This window comes from Chelonia mydas, chromosome 19, assembly GCF_015237465.2.
Source record: "Chelonia mydas isolate rCheMyd1 chromosome 19, rCheMyd1.pri.v2, whole genome shotgun sequence".
Lineage (NCBI taxonomy): Eukaryota > Metazoa > Chordata > Testudines > Cheloniidae > Chelonia > Chelonia mydas.
The window spans coordinates 12,961,270-12,983,378 of record NC_051259.2 but is presented as its reverse complement, the minus strand read 5'-3'; the positions used below and the strand labels follow the sequence as shown (position 1 = coordinate 12,983,378).

At 53.4% G+C, this 22,109-nt stretch overlaps 1 protein-coding gene across 11 annotated transcripts in view; it reads right to left on the bottom strand.

The window, feature by feature from the left end:
* PTPRU (protein tyrosine phosphatase receptor type U) overlaps positions 1–22,109 on the bottom strand; it is a 298,799-nt gene that overhangs the window by 141,287 nt on the left and 135,403 nt on the right. For 6 of the 11 annotated variants that reach the window (XM_043532242.1, XM_043532239.1, XM_037881918.2 and 3 more), the window contains exons 3-7: positions 21,223–21,494; positions 19,996–20,077; positions 18,313–18,428; positions 17,339–17,516; positions 14,330–14,623 (exon numbers count right to left, since the gene is read on the bottom strand). In XM_043532242.1, the coding sequence (XP_043388177.1) occupies positions 14,330–14,623; positions 17,339–17,516; positions 18,313–18,428; positions 19,996–20,077; positions 21,223–21,494 (942 nt within the window). The remainder of the gene's footprint in view (positions 1–14,329; positions 14,624–17,338; positions 17,517–18,312; positions 18,429–19,995; positions 20,078–21,222; positions 21,495–22,109) is intronic. The other 5 variants (XM_043532241.1, XM_043532243.1, XM_043532240.1 and 2 more) reach the window with 1 other exon arrangement.

Sequence of the window (22,109 nt, the reverse complement as noted above, 5' to 3'; positions counted from 1 at the left end):
AAAATTCAATTGTTCCTTGAACTGTTACTGCAAGAAGTTGGAGACTAAGGGCCAGATTCTCATCTAGCCATGCAGAGGGGCCTTAAAGTGAGTGTATAGAGCAGCCCAAATGAGACTCAGGTCTCCAGTTCCATCACTGAAGAGTGGAGACAGAAGGAAAAGTACAACACAGACTTAACTACAGAGCTGCCCCTGATGCCTCCATAATATATCTTCAATGCCACATCTAGGACAAGGACATTGCCTTTGAGGGGTTATTTCTGCAGCAGCTGCCGCATCTTCCCTAACCCGTGAGTTTGCATAAAGAGAATGGCACTGCCCTGCTTCTGAAAGATGTTTGCTCTTGATGTCAGTTACCCTCATTAACAAGGCTTGCTCCCAAGCCAGGCTGAACTCCCAGCCCGGGCGGTGCATTCATCCTATCAAAGCTCTGACACCAAGGTCACCCTAAGGATCTGACTGATTTAAAGGAAGGGTCACCACCACTCTGCGAAGGAACAGGAGAAATTATAACCACCCCCTCAGAGCAGAGCTGCAGGTGAAACAAGCGGAAACCTTTCATCAGGACATTGATATCTGAGTCATCATATCACACTATGCTGCCATGCTGCAAGGGAACAGGACGACAAATCATTGTCCTGTCTCCCAGCAAAATGACAGCGGATTTGCGAGGCTTCATTTATTTATAAGGTGCTTCAAGAGGCTAGCAAAGTGCCAAGTATTGCTATTCCATTGCCATTCACCTCCCAAATAGAGCTCCTTGCCCACCCTCATGGGATTTGCATCCAGTGCCTGAAGTGCTCCTTTCTCCTGCTGAAGAGTATATCCTTTGCCCATTGCAACACAGCTAGGAGTCACCAGATGGCACAAATACAGATACCAGCGCTATCTAATTGAATGCAGATCTCGGAGGAATGCTTGCTGTCAGTCATGGTGCGGTTCTTTTAAAAGCTATGGGTATCACCAGTAAACTTTGCTCTTTCTGCCTTCATTTCTCTCTGGCTGAAACATTCCTATATGCAGAGCACAAAAAGAGGAAGTTACTGATCATATAGCAGCTGGAGGGTCTTTGAGATGTGTGGTCCCGATCTGTATTCCACTGTTGGTATGCATGTGCTCCATGCACCCGGAGTCAGAGAACTCTTGCAAGCAATGTCCATTGGTCTGCACATGCGCCATTGCCATGTTTCTAACTGAGGGAATAAAGGAGGAGCAGATCGACTGCCTCTCCAGTTCCTTCTCTACTGCAAATCCTAAAGATCCAAAGCAGAGGGGAAGGAGAGTGAATAGTAGAATACAGACGGGGGCAAACACCTCAAAGAACCTCCACTAACTATAAAGTAAGTAACTTTCTCTTCTTCTTGGAGTGCAGGTCCCTGTGTGTATTCCACTGCGGGTGACTGACAAGTCGGGCACAAGAAGGAGGCAGGTGCAAGGATGTAGGCAACCGAGCCATTTGGAGGACTGCTTTCCTAAAGGATGCATCAGAGGAGGAGTTCTGCACTAGAGCACGACGTCTCATAAGCCTGTGGAGGGAAGTCCACATAGTTACTCTGCAAATGTTAGGGAAAGGCACTTTCTCAAGCGATGCCAATGAAGTTGCTTGTGCTATTGTAGAATGAGCCCCTTATGCCGTGATGGGGAGGAAGATGGCGACAATTGGTAGAGCAGGATACAGTCCGAGATCCATTTAGAGATTCTCTGGGAGGATCTAGCTTGACCTCGGACTCATTCTTCTATAACAAGAAACAGTCTTGGTGAATTTCTGATTGGCCGTGGCCTTTGCACGTAGGAGGAGAGAGCGCGTCGCACGTCAAACGAATGCAGTCTTCTCTCCTCCTCAGATGCATGCCGTTTCGGGAAAAACACAGGCAAGTGGATTGACTGGTTTATGTGCAATTCCAAAACGACTTTGGGGGTGAATTTCAGATGAAGTCATAAAGAGACCTGAGTGTATGGCAGAGCCACCACTAGAACTCCGAGCTCCCCCACCCTTCTGGCTGAAGTGATGGCCACAGAGAATGCAACTTTGAGATACCCAACACGTAGCTAATGGCTCGAAAGGAGGCTTAGAGAGTGTTGAAAGGACAAGATTGAAGTCCCAGTGATGAATATTTCCTTACTGGTGGGAAGGTTTTGATTAGGCCCTTCAAGAATCTGTTAGTCAACAGGTGAGTGAAAATTGAACAACCGTCTGATGGTAGACGGCACACGCTGATTGCTGCCAGGCGAACTCATATGGAACTGAGGCAAAACCCAGCCATTCTGAGAGAACGAAACATGTTGTTCAGAAACATGCCTGAAAGCCAGGCATGATAGGTGGAATTGGACAAATGTGGTAACATAAGTGCATGAAGCCCCATGCCCCAGGAGAGAGAAAAACAAGTTCTGACAGGAGCTTGAGGGTGGCACATAACCTGGTCTAACAGGATGTCATGGTGTGAAACCTGTCCCTTGGTAGACAAGCTCTCACTGTGACTGAATCAAGGTTTGCCCCTATGAAGTCTATGGTCTGCATCGGAATGAGGATAGATGTTTCCAGGTTCACATGGACTCCTAGATAGTAAAGTAGTTGGAGCATTAAATGAAGTCAACTCGTAGGCTTCTTGATGTGTCCTGGCAATGAGAAGCCAGTCATCAAAATAGGGGAAGTAAGCGCCCTTCATATCAAGAGATGGAAACTAAATGTCCTTTGGGATGGGATGGGATGGGATCACTGATGCCAGAGTGACCACGTGACATTTTAGCTTGAGAATAAAGCCGTTGAGATTGCAGAGATGAGGACAGGTCTCCAACCTCTAAGTGAGTAAAATCCCTTCCCCTGGTGTTGTAGAGGTACCCACTCTATTGCCCCTGGCTGGAGCAGGGATTCCACTTCCTGCTGGAGAATCCCCTTGTGAGAATGGTCCCTGAAAAGGGACAGGGATGAGGCTTTGGGAGGAGGTAGGGAAGTAAACTCAACCTCATAGCTGGACTGGATAATATCTAATACTCACTTGTCCACTCCAGTTGTGGAAGTATAGTGCTAAACGACCCCTGAAGGACATGAGGGCATCGGGTAGCAGTGGCATCACTAATTGTGTGCAGCTCTTGAATTCCTGTCAAAGATATCCCTTAGCCGGGGGAAGGGCTGAGATGGTGCTGTAGATATGGGAGGGAAACAAAACTTCTCTACCATTTGTCTTTTGCAAGGAGGGTCGTAAGAACGCTGGCAATAAAACCGTTGAGTCGCAGGTCTCGGTAAGTAAGTCTGTCTGGGATATTTCCTCTTTGGGGCAGGTGTATATATTCCCAGGGTGTGGAGGGTGGCCCTGGAGTCCTTTATAGTATGTGAGGACTCATCTGTTGTCTCACTGAAAAGGTGGGCCTCATCGAAGGGCAAGTCCTCCACGGTGTTCTGGACCTCCCTGGGAAATCCCAAAGTGTGGAGCCATGACTCAGGCACCTCACAATGGCCACCTTTGACCTAGATGTGTCTGCTACATCGACCACTGACTGAAGTGTGGTTCTGGCCACCAGCTCACCCTCGCTGAAAGTAAGCTCCATCTTGTTGTGGTGCATTGTCTTCCAAGTCTGTGAATTTGCAATAGTTCAGACTGTCGTAGTTAGCCAACAGCACTTGATAGTTCGCTATATGAAATTGAAGGCTCGTAGATGTGAAGACCTTTCTTCCCAACAAGCTTAGCTTCCTTGCCAGAAGGAGTGGATTTGGGATGTTGCCGTCCAGATCTCTCCATGGCAAGCTGGACAACCAGAGAGTATGGTGCAGGGTAGGAAAAGAGAAATTTCACTCCCTTGGCTGGAACAAAATAGCATTTCTCTGCCCTCTTGGGGTTAGGGGGACATATGGCTGCAGTATGCCAGACTGCTCAAGCAGATTCCAGGGTAGCTTCATTAACTGGAAGTGCTATTTGACTGGACCTGATGGTTTCCAAGATATCCAGGAGTTTGCACTGAGAGTCCTGGACCTCCTCTAGGGAGATCTGGACTTCCTCTGCCACCCCGCACAATAAATCTTGAAATTGTTTATTGTTGTCCAGAGGGGATGGACACGTTGCAGTGACTGCTTCACCAGGAGATGAAGACGACAATCTTGTCGGTACCAGTGGAACCGATTTGTCCCGCTTTGTGGGGTCAAGAGGAAGTGCTGGCTGTTTCCTCAGAGGGGAATGGTGGAGTGACTCCCTAGCAGAATGCATAGGCTCTGCATATCTGGTGTACGGGTCCCATGTTCCCCAGGATGGACAATAAGCTGGGTCAGGAAGGAGTTACAGCACTGGGTACCACCTGTCCTGAGGTAAATGTCAAGGTGGAAGTTGGTGCCAGGAGTGTCTGGATCTCCTGTGTGGTCTAGCATTTCTTGGAGGAGGGGTGATTGCTCCTCTGGTGGCTCAGATTCTCCTGAGGAAGAGAAAAAGGAGTCGGGGTCCAGCAGTGGTACTGACGGTTCCGATGGAGGAATGGCGCAAGCTGGTAGATGGAAGAGGGGATAGGCTTCTGTCACAGGTAACATCCCCTGGTTGAGTCAAAATCTCTCTAGTAACAGAAGGCCCCAGTAATGGGGGAAACTGAGTCTCGGGAAGAGCAAAAATGTCCCCCTGGAGTGCAAGGGGTCCGATCCACTCTTGCTGATGGGGTTGGAGGCGTAGGCTGTGTGTGGCTGGTGTGTGAGACAGTGACAGTACCACCAGTGGCTGAAGCTCTAACTGTTGGAACCGACGGACCCCACCTTTTTGGCCAGGATGGTGTTGGTGGAATTGGTGTTGCTGGTACAGAGTCTGGTACCAACAAAGCACTGGCATTATAGGCTTCAGAGTCATGGCCCTGGGATTAAGGACACACTAAGTCCTCAGGAGTTAAATGAGCAGATTCGCTCGATTTAGGCAGAGGTGTGTTAGATGTCTTCGAAGCAGACTTAGAGGGAGACCTGCATGGATTCCCTCGCACCAGAGCCAGACCTCCTGGCGGGAAGCACATGCCATGTTGATTCAGGCTGATGTTCTGGGCAGACCCTTGGCCTGGATCCCACTGGGGCCTCATGGCATCTCCATGGGGTGCTTTCGAAGTCAGAACTCCCACACCTCATGGGTACAGCCAGGGAAAGAGCTAGCTGCAACACATGCCTCCCAGAGACAGTACAAGCAGCGCTGATGGTCGCCTCTAACCAAGAAGAAATGAGGGCAGGACATACAGTTTTTGAAGCCTAGAGTTCTGGGAATAGTCCATTACCCATAACGTGTTTCCCGATGCACGGAATCTGTCTAGCTGCAAAACTCTGCTAAAAACTGTTAAAATTTATTAACTATAAAGAACTATACACAAAATGCAATCTTTGAAATATTTCCAGATCAAAGAAATCAAAGGAGAGCGCTGGACATTGGAGGCTCCGACCCAAGCCATGCGGAAGTGAGAAGGAACTGGAGAAATGGTCCGTCTGCTCTTCCCTTTATGCTCTCAGCTGGATGCACGAGAAGGGCAAGGGCATGTGCACAGATCTATTGTACACTGCTTGCAAGAATTCTCTGAGTCCAAGTGCACGGAGCGCATGCGTACTCAGAGGAATACACATAGAAACAACCCATGCTGCTAAAATATTACACCAATGACAGAGGCAGCAAGTCACAAATCCAAGCCCTGAATCCACCAGGAGTCCTTCCCACCAGGAAGCCTGGGGCAGCTTAGATCCCTCTGCAGGGAAAGTGGAGGGGCTAAGGTAGGACAGCCAGGCGTGCCAATATTCCCAGGATTGTCCTGACATTCCCAGTACAATCCCACTTCCCACAGCCCTGCCACGTGCCCCCACAGATGACTCCCCAGGCTCACACGATAGCATCACACCCATTGCCTGGTGAGCATTCCGCTGGGGCAATGCTGGGTGGGATTTCCTTTGGGGACAGTGCAGGGGGATGTGGACAGCTTGGTGAAAGGGCTCACGGGCAGCTCTGTTAGCCCCCGCACAGTGTAGAAGATGCACCCGCTCTGCCCTGCCCAGGGCTAACCTTCTCCAAAGCTTAGATGTACGACAGGAACATGGCTCCATCTTTTAACCTCCCAGGGCTAACCACTCCCTGATTTGGAGACCCCAACACCTTCTGGTGGTTGGGGTTCATCTGTATAGATCACCCCAGAGCTGAGCCCCATGAGACAGGGATGGAGGAGAGAACTGATGCCCCTGAAATGAGAGCCAATACAATGTGTAACAGCCCTACCTGGGGGAAGAGGGAGGAGCTGGGGACTTAAAGGAGGCATGAAGAGGAAAGCCGAGAGGCCCCTGTGACTCATATCTCACATGGAGAACAAGCTGCCGCTCTGCTGGGCATGAGCCACTCCCAGTGCCCCACCCTTAGCCCTCTCTGCCAGGAGAGCAGCACACAGCGCTGATGGAAAGCCAGGCTTTAAGCTTCAATCTCCTTTTTATTTCAGTGTGTTCAAATGATTGGTGGAAAACAGACAGCCTGGCATCCCCAGGCCAATGTAAGCAGATTCTACGAGTGGTTTAGCTAGAGATCAGCTAACAAGGATGTCTGCTGGCATTAATATTGCTGAATATATCCATACAATTAGTGCCAGCATGGAGCCGCCTGTGCTTACAGTTCCTACTGCAGCTGTATTACACGCAGGCGTTCCTGCTTGAAGAGTGCCAATCATGGCTGGTGGCATGCAGCTGTGTTGGAAATCTCCCATCGCTCCGGGGCTGCCTTAGGTAAAGGACGGGCAAGTGCACTCCACACACCTGCTGGCAATGACTTTCCCAGAAATGACTCTGGGGCAAGCGGGTCTTGGAGGAGCCCATTTTCCACCAGCGGCTTGGGCGAGTGGTTCCATATGCTGCCAAGAAATGGATCGTGCTTAGCACACAAAATGCTTCACAAGAAGGTTGGCGAATTACAGAAGAATTGGTACCTATCGTGTGGGTCATGCTGGCAGCATCCAAGTGGATCCATTACAGCCGGGCTCCCTTGTGTGTCTGATGCGTAGGCCCCATAGCTGGGGGGAGGAGAGACTCCTGCACTATCAAGGCAAGGGGTCAGCTTAAATTTAGAGGCCACTGAGCTGGGGGGCGGGGAATACAAACAATCCTGGGCCATACACTGATCAAGGCACTTTGCATCCCCTCAGTGGAGTGAGGGCCGCGCCGCATGCAATGTTAGGTGTCAGCCACCCCCATTCTCCGGCCCAGCCACACAAGAGACATGTGACGCGCTATGAGGGATCTGAGCCATAGCTGTGGTGGATTCTCTATCCCTGGCAACGTTTAAGTGAAGACTGGATGTTTCTCTCCCAGATCTGCTCTAGATCAGTCAGAAATGAATGCAGGGCCAGCCCATGGCCTGTGTTACGCAGGTCAGCCAAGGTGATCACAGTTGACCCTTCTGGCCTTGGTGTCTATGAATCTCTGCCTCTCGTGGTCCGTGACTGACTCCCAGAGAGACGAAGCTAGTGACCCTTGGAAGAGAGGTGACCACGCTCGGTCTGACAATCGTTTGGCCAGAACTCAGGAAGCCAACACTACACCCTACAGATCGAGCAAATCCCTGCCTGACCTCCACTCGCACTCCCTCCTGAACAAAATAACCCACAGCTTCCCCCTCCCCCATGGCACGACCCTGGCTGCCTCCCAGACAGGTCTCAGGGCAGGAAGTGGTGTGACTCTGCTGGGCCGCCTCCTCTGGCCCACTGATGAGGGAGGCTGCCTGTCCTCACATCACAAGAGCTTTCGGCATTGACCAGCGAATGCTATTGTCAAGGCTTGAAGCAGCAGCTGTGGGTGACAGGAAAGCACTGAGCTAGGTGAGAGGCTTTCGGGTCGCACGGGGAGTAGGCTAGCCCAGGTGATCGGCACCTGGGTCTGAGTGCCCGGGCTAGCCTGGCCCAGGTATGAACAGCCCCAGGGTGGGCCCTAGGGACACACACAAGTCAGTGCAGTGGCATCGAGGCCAGTCACACGGGTAGGGCTTTGCAGTGTCCCTGGGTGCCGTGCTCCTCTGTATGTCACCAGGGCTCCCGGGGGCACATCCCACAGTTCTCTGGGCCACCATGAACTGAGCTGTTCTAGGATCCTTTCCCAAGGAATTGTGGGGGAACTTGTCTGCCCGTCCGGGCACACAGGGAATTGTGGGAAGGCACTGGAGGCCTTTCAGCCCTTGAGAAGTTTAGCCTGCATCCACACTGCAAAACAGGCAGGTTATCATCTTGAGTGGAAACAGAGCCCAGGATATAGCCTATAGCCCAGGACGGGCCAGCTAGCCCAGGCTGAAAGCACCATTAACCTCAGTGAGAGGGGTTTGTGTGTGGACAGCAGGGGGGCTACAGGGCAACACCCAAGTGCGAACCTGCTGGGCTAACTCTGCAGTGAAGACAGACTGTTAGAGAGGGTGGATGGGCAACTTCCCCTCTGTTCCCAACCTGCTCACCTGTGCTGAGCCCCACAACCACACTCTTATCCGCCTACCCAGTCACTAACCACCTAGGGCCGGGAGGGAATTTCCCCGGTGGGCAGGTTATTCCATAACTGTCTCTGGTGGGGTTTATTCCATCTGCCTCTGAAGCATGTCCTCCAGGGCTGCTGCAAGTGCCTAGCTGGAGCCTGCTCTGACCAAGTGGGGCATCTCTAAAGCTGCCTTGGATACATCTGAGTCCTCTAGGCGGCTTTGAAAGTCCCAGCTGTAATGGTGATTATTCCATAGACCCAAAAAAAAAGGAAAAAAAAGTACCAGGACCCTGGCCAGAAAGAGAAGGAAAGAAGTCATGACCCACCAGGAAGCCAGGCCATGACCCCCCAAGCTGAGAACTCATGAAGCAGGGTTTTCCATGTGTGGCCTACATTACCAAGGTGCACCTCTGTGTCCCCCGCTAGTGGCTGGCCCACAAAAGAGGTAGATGAGTCACCTACAGCTAGCAGATGTAATCCTTTATCTCCAGCTCTTGATTTCAGAGATCCCAGATTCAAGGCCTGCTGATGGGCCTTGTCACAGTTGGGGATTTTCTGAACCTCTGTATCATAGGGTGACCAGCCCTTTACAGGGTGACGGGTTAAGCCCCACACACTTCGCTTGCCTCCCCAGGTGGAGAAAATGATCAACGTTGCATGCCACGCGGGACATGTGAATTAGGCCTTAGAATCATAGAATATTAGGTTTGGAAGAGACCTCAGGAGGTCTTCTGGGGCGGAGATAAGACAGAAGCCCCTGGAGAGTCGGAGTGAAGGGAAAACTCCAGTAGAAGGCTGGGAGTTGCTGCGGGAGCCTCCAATGAGCCCAGGAGGGGCTGAGGAGAGAAGACGGACCCTCAGGGAGGAGGGGCTGGGGCCAGCCTGAGACCGGCATGGAAGACTTGGGGTTTGGGCCTATTTTGGACTTGGCTGTTCTGCAAGGGGCAGACATTTCCTTTAATGACTTAGCCAGAGGCCAACCCACCGCAGCAATCAAACCAGGTTGGGAGAGGGGAAACTGAGGCAGTAGCTAGCTTGCACCCAGACGGAGTAGGCAGTTCAAGGTGTGATTAGAGTTTGGGGTGAAGGTCAGTGTCAGTTCTTACATCTTCCAGGTGCACTCACCTGAGGTACATAACATCAGCGAACCGTTTTTTTTGGGGCCTGAAGTCAGCAGCAATGGAGCCTCCTTCACAACCCCCCCACCCCGTCCGCATGGAGACATGACAAGGACGCCTACAGCATCGCTTTGTAAATAACATTCAGGATCTGCCAGCTCAAAAACAAGCTCATTCCCAGAAAGGTTAAGTGCTCCCATTACTTCCCCAGCACAGGGAGCCCGAGCGTTCTTGTGTGTTTAATTTATAGGCTCCAGTTCACCTCAACCGACAGAGGGCGGAGGTGTGGGGGGAAATGGAAGAAATCCGGAGAACGCAGTCCGTGCCTTCCTCATCCTCAGCCAGCAAACACTTCCCAACAAACGGCTGCTACAGATCATCTCGTAAAAGCAGCTGTTTCAAGGGGACCAGACATGCAACAGTCGTGTTCCTCCTCAATGACAGCGTGATCCCGTTGACTTTGTTCAGTTACTGAGCAGTTAAATCCCCAGCACACCAAGGAAGTCTGTTGCCATGGAGTGTCTGAAACGCCAGCACTGGAACACCTCCTGTCCTCTGTGACCTCATGCAACCCATTGTCAAGGCAACCAACATGGGGGAGGTCTTTAAAACAAGGGCCACCTCCTTCTGAATGCTCCCATGGGGCAGAAGAATTTTTCCCCTCGTGGTTTGTGAAACCCAGGGGGGGATGGATTTTGGAGCCACCACCTGGCAGAACTCATGCTGTTGAAGGGGTATCACTTGTGACATCATCTGTATGTGGGAAGCTAAAGTAGGTCCAGGACTTGCAATGCTGGGTCACACCACTGCTCCATATGCTCCAATATCCTGCCTCTGGCAGCAACCCATAACTGATGTTGCAGAGCAAAGCAAAAGAAAGCAGCCCACCTGAGAGTCAAAAGACCTTGGGGTTATTCCCAGCTCTGCCACTGACTCACTGCATAGCCTTGGTCATGTCACTCAACTTGTTAGTGCTCCTGTTTATCCTATCTGTGAAAGAATGAGCTGCATAATCAGAGATGGGCCAAAGCAGAAGGACGGCGCTACTGAAGAGTACAGTTCATTATTTCTCAGCAGGCACAGTACGCAGTGTTGTCGTCAGTCACACAGTTAGGCAGTCCGTTCCAACACGCAGCCACCGGGGCCGTTCCGAAATACAGCCAACCAGATTTTCTCCTGCTTTAAAATGGGATTAGCCATCAGGGCAAATATTTTACTTAATTTGTAAGCAAATATTATAAAACCAGCAGTCTGCTTAAAACCAAGCACAGGAGAATGAAGGGCAGCTTCCCCCACATATCTGGCCTGGAAGTCAGAGAAACTGGAACATTGCCTCTGGGCAAGGGAGTCGCCCACCCTCATTTTTACACAGCTGACACCTGTGCAGCTGATCTTCCTCCTGCAAGCTAGACTGAAAGGACTGGGGAGTGTCCCCACTTGCATCTTCATGGTCCACCCCCCATCGTCAGGTCAACCATGGCACAGGGACACCCCGATGCCTGCACCAGTGGTACCGTTTCAAAAACAAGCCCAGGTTTCCCCCCAGGGCTGTGTCTGAGAGGCAAGGCCAACCTTCCTCTCCGACGGGCTGCAGGGACTTTGGGGAGCTTCTGATCCAAGTCGGGGTCAGAACATCGTAGCTCAGGCCCATCCCTGATCTGGAGGCTTATCCAACACTTCCGAGTGTCACTCATCTCTAGGGAGCGAAGCTAGACACAGATTCTGCTTCCCGTTATAGGGAGCTCACCGATCCACACTGCCTCTGTATCAAGTGTCATACTGGCAGCTGCAGAGTGCTGTTCTTACTAACCCACTGACGACCAGTGCTCCTGGGTCTGGATCAGCACTGTACATTTGCTGTGCTTTAAGCAATGCACCCCACCAGCCTTTAATGAGTCTGATTGGAGTGCAGGCTTCGTTAGCAAGCCCTCTCCCGACACGTTTGTTTGCTAGGTCTGCTGAGCTACCAGCCAGGCAAGCGAGCTCCCTGTATTTGATCTTGGATCAAGGAGACGGAGAGGTCAGGGCTGGGGGACTGTTTGCTAATGAAGTCTGGGCCTCTGCCAGGCGAGGTGGAGGAAATCCCAGCCTGGATGCTGGTGCTGCCCTGGAACGAATTCAGGCTGTTCCCCTGCTGCTACAATCCAGCTAATTGTGCCCCAGTCTCCGAGGGACTGGAGTCACACTAGGGCATTCCGCTCCTCCAGGGACAACCCAGCCAACCCTCATGAAAGGCTCGCAGTGAAGGAACAATAGAGCGGAGCGAATGCTGCAGGATGCTGTTGCTCAAAAGTCAATTAGCGGCAAATCTGTGGCAGCTGAAGGCAGCTGCCCTTTGAAGTTCTGCGAGCACACGCAGCCAATGGCTCCTGGACTTGCACTGCCACTGCCTGGAGGGCGCTGTGCAGTCTGGAGCTTGAGGAGGCAATGGCCTCGGGAAGCATCTGCTGACACAGCCTGTGGGTCACAGTGATTTCAAGGGACCCTTTAGGGTTGCCAACTTTGTACTATATAAAAACCAGACACTCCAGGGGCCCTTGTCCCTGTCCCCCCGCAGGCCCCACTCCTGCCCCGCCCCTTCTTCCAGGCCTCACCTCTGCCCTGCCTCTTCCCCCAAGGAGCTGCCCCTTCCGCCTGAGCCCCTCCCGCTGTTGCTCACTGCTCTTCCCCTCTCCCCACCCCCCCTGCATGGGTCGGGAGGGACTCACCTGTGGAGCCGGGGCTGGGAGCTGCAGCCACCCAATGCAGGTAGGAGGCGGCCCCAGATGAGTAAGGGCTGGCACGGGTGATGACTCAGCACCTCCCCGCCTCTCCCGCCTGCAGTAACCAGACATTGGGTGTCCAGTCGGTAGATCTGACCTGACATCATCAGGTCCCCTTTTTGACCGGACTCTCCAGTCGAAAACCGGACAGCTGGCCACCCCCATGTGATGGAACATGTTTCCACAGGGTCAGAGTCCAGGTCAGCTAGAAGCCGTCACTTGAGGAAGGATGGGCTTGTGCTTAAAGCACCACTCTACAACTCAGGTGCTCTGGGCTAGCTCTGCCACTGACTTCCTGCATCTGACTCTTGGCAAGTCACTTACTCTCTCCATACAGTGGGGTGTTAGTACTTTCCTACGGCAGAGGAGGGGTGAGAGGTCCTCACAGGCTGTGATGATGGGGCTATATTAGCACCATCTAGCAAGTGTTCATTGCTATTTGCTGTGCACCGGCCATGTACATCAGCCACATGGTGTCTAAGGATGGGATCCTGTTCCACATCTCCACCCCGAGAGGCGCTGGGTGACCCAGCTCCTATGGAAGTCAGTGAAGCTGTGCTTTATCCGCAAGACCTCATTTTCTTGGAGCTGGAAAGATTGCTAGAGACTTTTCTCGGGCTCCTTTCCTTTGGGTCCCCAACAGAAAGAACGTGGAAGCGGGTCGGTCTCACAGGATGAAGGCACCCAAATGTTGCCAGACCTCAGAAAAGCTCCCAATTCCCTTGGGATTCTTGTTAGCCCATCTCCCCTCACCCACCAGTATGGTCCTATCTCAGCCTGCAAGCTCTTCGGGGCGACGATGCTCATTTGGTATGTGCTAGCGCAGTGGGGCCACAAGCTAGCTGAACCCCTCTGTGCTTCCTTTGTCCCCTGCTCAGCCCAGAAAGCCACCCCAGCTCCAGCGCTTTGCTGCGCCTTCTTCGCTCACACAAGGTGCTCCCCTGCCTTTTAACCCACTCGTCACCTCCACAACTGCTCTTCCAACCTGCCTCTAAGAAACGGCTGCTCTGGAGCTGAGTTATGGTGGGTGCGAAACCTCATTGTTCTGGGCTGTTATTAATCCTCCCGCTGCCAGCAAGCTCTGACTGTTGCTTTACCCAGTTGCTGAAGCAACAATCATTTTTCAGTTTATTGCTTCCCCTGTCAGTGTATTAAAGAGTAAATCCAGAGCCAGCTCCCGCGCCAGGAGGGTTTTCTTTGGGGTTCTTTGATTTTCTTTCGGCCTGGGTTGACGGTTAATATCTGTCTGATTGCCAGCTGATAAAGCCATAACAAGAGCTGCAAAGACTTCACTGTAGGAAATAGTCAAGGACATAGGGCCCTTTGCCACAACTTTTCAGCTTTAACAAACACAGGCGGTTAAGTGGATTGCCTGAGGTCACTTAAGGAGTCAGTGGTAAAGCTGGGAAACAAACCCAGGAGTCCTGAACTCCCCATCCCCAGCTCTAACTACTAGACCCCAATCCCTTCTTAGAGCTGGGAACCCAGGAGTCCTGACCCCCAGTCTCCTGCTCTAACTATTAGACCCCACTCCCTTCTTAGAGCTAGCAATGAAACCCAGGAGTCCTGCTCTTCCATGTCCTTCTGTAATCACTGGACCACATCCTTGTTCCTAGGCTTTGTGTGAAGTAAAAAGCAGGGCCCCATCCTGCCACTCTACCCCCAACATGGACACTCATTCCAGTATAAGAGGGGCCTTTTTCCAGTTGAGCTTATGCCGCTTTGGAAGTGGTTTAAACTTACTGGAATAAGCCTGGCCGCAAGGGGAGTTACCCTGGTGTAACTTCAGTGGTTTAACTACCCTAGTATAATTCTACCAGTGTAGACAAGCCCCAAAATACCAATGGCTAGCGGTACTGGGGGCAGTTCAGGAAAAGCACAATGTCCAGAGACCGCCACCATGACAGAAAATATCATGACCAGGTTTTACACTGCACCCAATGGATATCCATGCAGATCCTTGTCAATCAAGGACCAGCCAATAGCCTGGGGCCTCCCGCGTTAAGGAGTGTGCCTACCTGCGCATTTGGTCCTGCTTATGAGGGGTGGCCCCGGCTTGCCAGTCCCTCCGTCCCCCGGCCGCGTGAGCAGCACGCTGATCTCATACTCCGTATCGGGATCCAGGTGCCACAGCTTGTAGGTCTGCATGTTGACGGCGTGGACCTCCGACCAGGGCCCCGAGGTCATGCGGTACTCGATCTCCTTGCGCACAATGGGGCCGTCGCCGATGATGGAGTTGGTGTTGAGCTGGATGATCAAGTAGGTGGAACCCGCTCGGAGCAGCTGGGGGGGAGCAATGGGCGTGGGGGGCTCTGGAGAAAGACAAAGGGAGGGGTATGAATGGAACGTTCCCCTTCTGCTTCACCGGTGCTTGTACCCTGGGGAGCTATTGTCTTTCCATCAACCCCACTGCACAGCTTGTGGTTTAAAGTACTGTGCTAGGACTCGAGAAATCCAAGTGCAGTTCTCTGATCTACCACTAACTCCCTGTGTGTGTGTCCTTGATACAACCTGTTAGCCTCGCCGTGCCTCCGTACCCCATTTGTAATCAGGGGATAATAATCATTTCTCCCACCCTTAGCCTGTCTCGTCTATTCAGACTGGACGCTCTTTGGACCAAGTGTGTACAGCCCCGAGTACAACGGGGAGCTGATCTCTAGGTGCCGCTGGAACACAAAGAGGGACTAAATTAACATTCAGACTTTCTTCTTCGCCATTTAGCTAAAAAGACCCTGGCATAAGAAGGATGCTGGCTCCCATTTGGTTCTAAGAGCAGCCGCTCTGCCTTCACTCCTTGTAAACAAGAGCAGAACCCAGCCCACTGCTAGCAATCCTGATGGCTGCAAATTTCTCCTCCTAGGCAAGTCTACTGTGTCATCGTCTTTGGTGTGTGGCAGCAGCGTAAGTGGGATCAGGGGGATTTATACTGCTGGAACTGCAAGCACGCTTCGATCCCGAACACAGCAGAACTCTTTAGAATTCACACCTACAAATAAAGCACTCACGACAAATTCACACCTACAAATAAAGCAGCATAAGCGCACGCGCACACACACACACTCTCCTCCGAGGTTTAACAGCACAGGCGGCAGCAAGGTCTCATGTGACCAGAACATCATTGTGTTTTTTACAGACTATGCTTCCAAGCAGTTGCCACGGTGCTGTGAAACTCTTTGTCATCGATAATTAACGCTTCGCCAGAGCCGTCAAAATAAATGAACACAGTACATTTGGCGGATGCAGTCTTCTGCCTCCTTTTTAATTGTCTGCGTTCGCTGACTCTCAAAAGCAGGTCAGTGAGAATGAGTGAGGTCCCACTGTGCTAAGCAAAAAACTCCTTCCTCCCACTGGGTATTGAGAGATGGCACAATTAGCCTGTGGAACTTATTGCTACTACATAGCATTGAGGCAGGGTTTTAAAAGGGACTGGACCTGTATCCAGATGGCAAGGCGATCCAGTTATAATAATTAGGGGTCTATCGAAGTCACAGCCATGAAAATCGCATCAAGGACAGTGAAATATGGTCTCCCCCATTAAATATGGTCTCCAGCCACCCCGCTCTGAAGGCAGAGTGGAGAATGGCGTGGTGTTGCCACCCTTACTTCTGTGCTGCTGCTGGCGGCAGCGCTGCCTTCAGAGCTGGGTGCCCAGGCAGCAGCTGCTGCTCTCCCGCCACCAGCTTCAGGCAACGCCAGCAGCAGTGGAGAAGTAAGGATGGCAACACCACGACCCCCCTACAACAAGCTTACAAGCCCCTTTTGGGTCTGGGCCCCCAGCTTGAGAAACTCTGCAGAGAAATTACAAATTTCACAGGTTGGTCACAGCATACATAGGAAATTTCACAGAAGTGTTACACATCTGCAAAATTTGCTATATATGCCGTGACCAACCTGCAAAAAATGTGTGATTTTTCTGCGATTTAAGAAGACCCCTAATAATAATACAAATTTAACAAATAACTAAGAGTTCATGCTTAAGGGCATAAGCTAACCTCTACTACTAGAGGTTAGGAAAAAAAACTCAGGAAGCAGGTTATCTCACAACGACCTACTTCAGGGTTTCTTGTACCTTCCTCTGTAGCAGCTGCTGCTGGCCGCTGTCAGAGACAGGACACTGGGCTACATGGACCTTGGGCCTGATCCAATCTGGCACTTCCTATGTTCCTAAGTCTTTACATCCCCCTTGATTTGTGTCGAGCTAACAGCACATGATGCAATATGCAAGGCAGCACAGCACTGGAGTGCACTGCTGAACAGCTGCAGTGCTCCACCCCAGAGGCAGACGCATGTCAGTGGTGGGTAGAGAGAAGAGATGCATATAACGTGTTCCAGTGCCCAGTCAAATCGAGGAACGGCTCCTATTGACTTCACTGGGTTCATATAACTCCATCAGGTTAGGATCCTTTAGGATGAAGCACTACTTCACCCTACATCAGTGAGACGCCCTGAGCAAAGGGAATGTCATTCACATAGAATTAGAACACAGTGGACCAGACTCAACCCCCTGAGAAGTTGTCAGCGACACACCTCAGACCAGGTTTCAGAAGTGCCAAGTCCCACTGATTGCCCCTGGATTTGCAGGTGCTCAGCGCCTCTGAAAAGCAGGCCTTGGCCATCTCAGCTTGAGCCCCAGGAAATGGAAAGGCCCAAAATCAGCTGCCACTTTTGAGAATGTTGGCTCGAGTATGTGCCAAGCTGTCCGGGATGAATCCCAGAGAGAAGCAGGCAGGCCGCGTCCACACTACAAACAGATCTTGTTAATTCCCACAGGTTAGCTAACACCATGTCAGACATGATTGTGCCCTGCGTGTAGACGAGGACAGTAATGTGGTGGCCATGGTTAACCCTGGCCGGGGAGCAGAGTGGAGGGTTCACCATAACCAGCTAACACCTTTTAAACATGACTTGGCCTGTCATGTTTAGCATCATGTTAGTTAATGGCCTGAGTTCAAATGACAGGTTTGTAACATGCTTTGAGTTCTACCGCTCAAGGCCCCTCCTTGAGTGACAGCAAGCGTCACCCTCACCTTTCACAATCAGCTCAGCAAAGTTGGAGACACCGGAGCCCCGCACAGACTGGCTGACGCAGCGGTAAAGATCCTGCTCCCCCTTGGAGACCTCGTCCAGCTGGAAGGTAGCCAGGAACCGTCTATGGCTGATGTGCTTCACTGAGGCGGCTGGGACGACCACTCCATTCTGCCTCTGCTGGCCAGAGAGAGAGTGTTGGGGGGGTCCCCAGACAGCTCATGCTGCTCAGCCCTCCTGTGCTTGCTCCCCACGGCGGCCTAGGCAGGAGGGGTGATCCCCTCTGGGTCTGACAGAGCATCCTGTTTCTCCCTACTGGGTTCTCCCTGAAAGCCTCGCCTGCTGAGCCTCCAGAGCCCTCTCAAGGTTGCTCTCTACACAGCCACAGGGGTCGCTGTGGAGCAGCTCGGGGCATCGCTCCGGGTGGGAGCGCAGTCCCCTCCCCCCACAAGGAATGGCTGGGAATGGCACTGCAGCACCACAAATGCGGAGTCCTGCGGGGGCGCAGGGGGAGGGGCGTGGGTATGGGCCTGGGACTATAACGGCCCACATCTCCCACTCCTACCTGGGGGTCTGGTCCCGACCGCAAAGAGCACTTTGCCTTGGAGAGGGTGGCAGGCTGGGCCTCTGAGAGAGGGCTGGTTACGGGTTGGGGGCTCCCCCTCATCTGTAGTTTTTGATCTTCCGATGGGACTTCCATGGCAAATAGGGGGAGGACCCCCCACCCCATCCCTCACTGTTCATTTCCTTCCCCCTCCCTGTGCTCCAGAGTGGGCCGTACAGCCCTGCCCCTGAGTACAATCCAGCCCGTGGGGCTGAGCCAGTCACAGCCCTCAGTCCAGGGCACCGTGCGGCAATGAGGCGGGGAAGGAGCCGACTCCACCTCAGGGAGTTCCGGGGGGTGCAGGAGAGCCAGCGAAAGGCTCTACGCTGACAGAGCAGCCCCCACCCCCCCATCCCACCACCCCTCAGTTACCTGCATGAGGAACCTCTCCGCCTCCAGCACTTTCCCGGCTGCCACGCACTGGAAGGTGGCATTCTGCCCAGCGTTGACCTCCACGTCGCCCAGGCGGGAGAAATGAGGCACTTTGGCTGCCAGAACAGAGGGGTAAAGAGTCACACGGGGATCCAGGCACTTCGGCTACTGTGCAGCTACCTGCCGGTATCTTCCCTCTCCCCGGCGAGCTCCCCAACGCACCCACGAATCAAGGTGCTGGATCCCAGGAGCACAAAGCCAGACCAGGCTCTGGGTCTGCAGCTGGGATGTGGCTGCTTTCCTGCTCTGGGTTAATGGCTTTACCAGGAGCTGGACCATTTAATAATCATTATTAATTAGCTAAGGGCCTGAAACAAAGAACCCAATATTCAGATCCAAACTCTGTGGCTCCCTCCCCCACCATTTGGATAGGTTAGGAGCAATCAATGCTCATGCTTCAGAACTTCATTTCTTTTGGGGGGCAGGAAGAAATTTTCTCCCATAGCTGCAATGTGGCCCAAATAGCCAAGTGCTTTGTGGGAGGCATTTTCACCTTTCCCCGTAGCATCAGGTATAGATGACCATCAGATGCAGACTGTCGGACTCAATGTAGCGAGGTCTGCAGCCTGGATATACAAATCCCCACTGCTGATATTCTATGGTGCAACCACTCTAGGGTATACAAACCACGTAGCTGGGGAAACTTAAGGCATGGAGGAGATTGCAGGGGACCCTGTGACATCATAAGCTCAGCTGCAAGTTGGGTGCCAGTACAGTCCTGTACCCTTGAAATCCCACCTGCCATGCAGGGGTTTTCCATTGGATCGCACTGATTTCCTGCGGAGCCCTCCCTCCCTGCAGGGACGGCGCCAGGGCTGGGAGAAGCAGGGGGTGAACCCCCCAACCCACACTGGAACTGTCTGGCTTTGCAGAGCCACTATTTAGCAAGGGGGCCCAGGTGCACCTTGCACTCCGTTGCCTCATCCTGTCTGCGAGGTGTTGGCTCCCTTCCCCAGCGGCCAGCCCCAGACAACTTGTCCCTTCTCCCCTCTGGAGCTGTCCCTTTTAAAGGGGACATGTAGGCCTGACGTTTAGCCTGTGTTCTCCCAGGAGAAGGAGCAGAGCTGGGGTTTGTGTCCCATCAATGTAGAGGCTCATCGGGGGGAGATTCAGCCATTCCCCTGCAGTGTCAAGAGTCCCAGCTCAAGGCCTGGGGTCTCCACAGTGAGATAAATATCTCAGCCTTGCTAATCACATCTGCCCCACTGGGCATTCACCCAGCACCCTGCCCAGCATGCATGGGGCTCAGTGCGACCAAGCAGCCCTGCCAGGCACTATTCACTAGGCTGCTCTCCCACCTGGCCTGGCCCTAGCCAGTGCTAGCCAGTGGTTCCCAGTCCCTGAGGGCTCCTGCTTTTCTGACTAGGAGATGGCTGCCCACCCGCCTTGCTGATGAAAGACGCCCACCTCACAACCCCAACCACCATGTCCCTTCCCTCGCAGCAGCTGCTCCTGGAGCATCCCCCTTTGGCCCTGCTCCGACAGCAGGTCGTTAATGCTCGCGGCGCGGCATCCAGTTCACAGAGTCCCGCCGAGTGGCTCATTAGCGGGACACATCATTGGCAGCGTGAGGGCTGGCCCCTGTCAGGAAGGAGGCTGCAGCCAGGGTGCTGCGATACTCACAGCATGGATAATTCAAGAGCAAGATGTCATCCAAGCCAAGGTATCCTCTGCGCTCGCCAGAGATCACCGCCTCAAACAGGACCTGGGGGCAATCAGACACGCGCCTGTCATTGAGGTGATCTGCTGCCCCCAGCCATGGGCAAGGTCACACTGGCACGGGAAGGGCCTGGAGACGAGCAGAGTTGGGCCCAAGCCCCCGAGGGATGCAGCATCTTAATCATGGGCCTGGCCTTATCTTAACAACAGGCTGATCCAAATCCCTGCAGCCGACTGCCCCGAACTCTGGAGCCAGATTTGAATTCTGCAGCCTGGGTCCATGACTTGGTTTGGATCAAACCGTTACCAAAAGGAAACTAGATGATTGTTCGTTTTTAATAGTTCTTCATGTTGGCGCTGCTCCCCACTGCCCCCCGGGCACCTACTGCCATGGGAAGCCAAGGAGCCGAAATACGGGGGGGCTCACTCTCCTGCTACACCCAGCCTGGCTGGCAGCTAGACATGCCAGCCCACTGAGCACAGAGTGCTCCCACGAGCCCCCCCTTCACAGCACTAAGCAGCTCAGACAGACATTACATCAGTGCTTCTCACGACTGGACCTCCGGGGCTTGTGCGGCGGGAAGGAAAGGGGGCACACCTCGCTGGCTGGGCAGCAGCACAGTTTGGGGGCAGGGTTGGGATGGCACAGGAGCTGCAGGCTGGGAATGAGGGGCATTGGCAAGCTAGGCAGAGGGGAGGGGAGCCCAGGACTGGAATAGCCGGTGGGGCTGTGGGTTGGGATGTACTGGCGTGATGAGGGGCCCAGGGCTGGAATAGCCGGTGGGGCTGTGAGTTGGGATTGAGGGGTACCAGCGTGATGGGGGGCCCAGGGCTGGAATAGAAAGGGGGGCTGTGGGTTGGGATTGAGGGGTACCAGAGTGATGGGGGGCCCAGCGCTGGAATAGTAAGGGGGTTGTAGGTCATCAGTGAGGCAGCTGTGAGAGTTTTTCAGGAGTAGGGCCCCTGGGCACCGCCAAGGGCTCAGCATCAAGCCCTGCAATAGCTTGAGTGCGGTGTCCCTTGGCACCCTGCCGGAGGGCTGCGTGGCAGTGAGTTCAAAGGCCTCTCTCTCCTCCAGGGCCCATTCAGCTCAGTTGCTGTCTGCTTAAGTCCCCTCCGGCCCCAAATCACCCTGCTGCCTCTGCAAGACCATCTCCCCACCTCCCGTCGTGAGGGACGCTTCCAACTCACCTGGTACTCGTTGGGCCAAAACATGCTGACCGCCAGCTCAGCCTGGTGCCACTGCCGCCCGTGGGAGCCGGACACGTTCCACACCAGGCTGCCCAGTGCGCCCCCATTCCCCTTCACGTAGACATTGAGGGAGCCGGGGCTGTGGCCGTCCCGGCTGTACATGAAGTAGCTGAACTGGAGGCAGTGGGTGTCATTCTCACTCAGCGTCTGGAAGAGGAGGTGAGCTTTCTGTCCCGGCACATGCTGGGAGGAGTTGACCATCAGGTAGGAACCTGCGAGGAAGAGGCAGGAGAATGAGGAGGGTTTATCGGCTCAGCGGCACCCAGTCGCCCGGGGATCTGTGCGCGTCAGACTCCCTGCCCACGGCTGCCGTAGTCTAGCCCCCTGGCCATTGTGTGCCCTCTGCATGCTGAATCCCCGACCCTCTCTCTTGGACCGCTCCATCCATATCGGGACTCACAGCTGCATGAATCCTGCCATGCCAGCCAGCAATGCTCCAATTGACTGCCTCTGCCCACCTTGAGAGCCAAATCTGTTACCGCTAAGCACTGGGTGTTCTCAGTGCGACGCGACAGCCTTGGCCTGGCCCACTGTCTTGGGGACTGCAAGTCTGGAGATCAGCTCTTCATTTCTTCTTTCATTCTCCCCCCTTACCCCTGGTGCAGCCAGCCAGTTCCCAGCACCCTCTCGCTCCTCCTTCAAAGCCACTTCTACCAGTGGCTTGTTCTCGTCCCCATTCATGTCTCCACCCACGCCTAGGCCCGAAGGGCTCTCCCATGTCCTGTCTTTGTTTGGCATGGCTCTCTTGGTGTATGCAGTCAGGGAGCGTGACTGCAGCTCCAGCTGGCATACCTGAGCTAACTTTAATCGAGCTAGCTCGGGTCCTG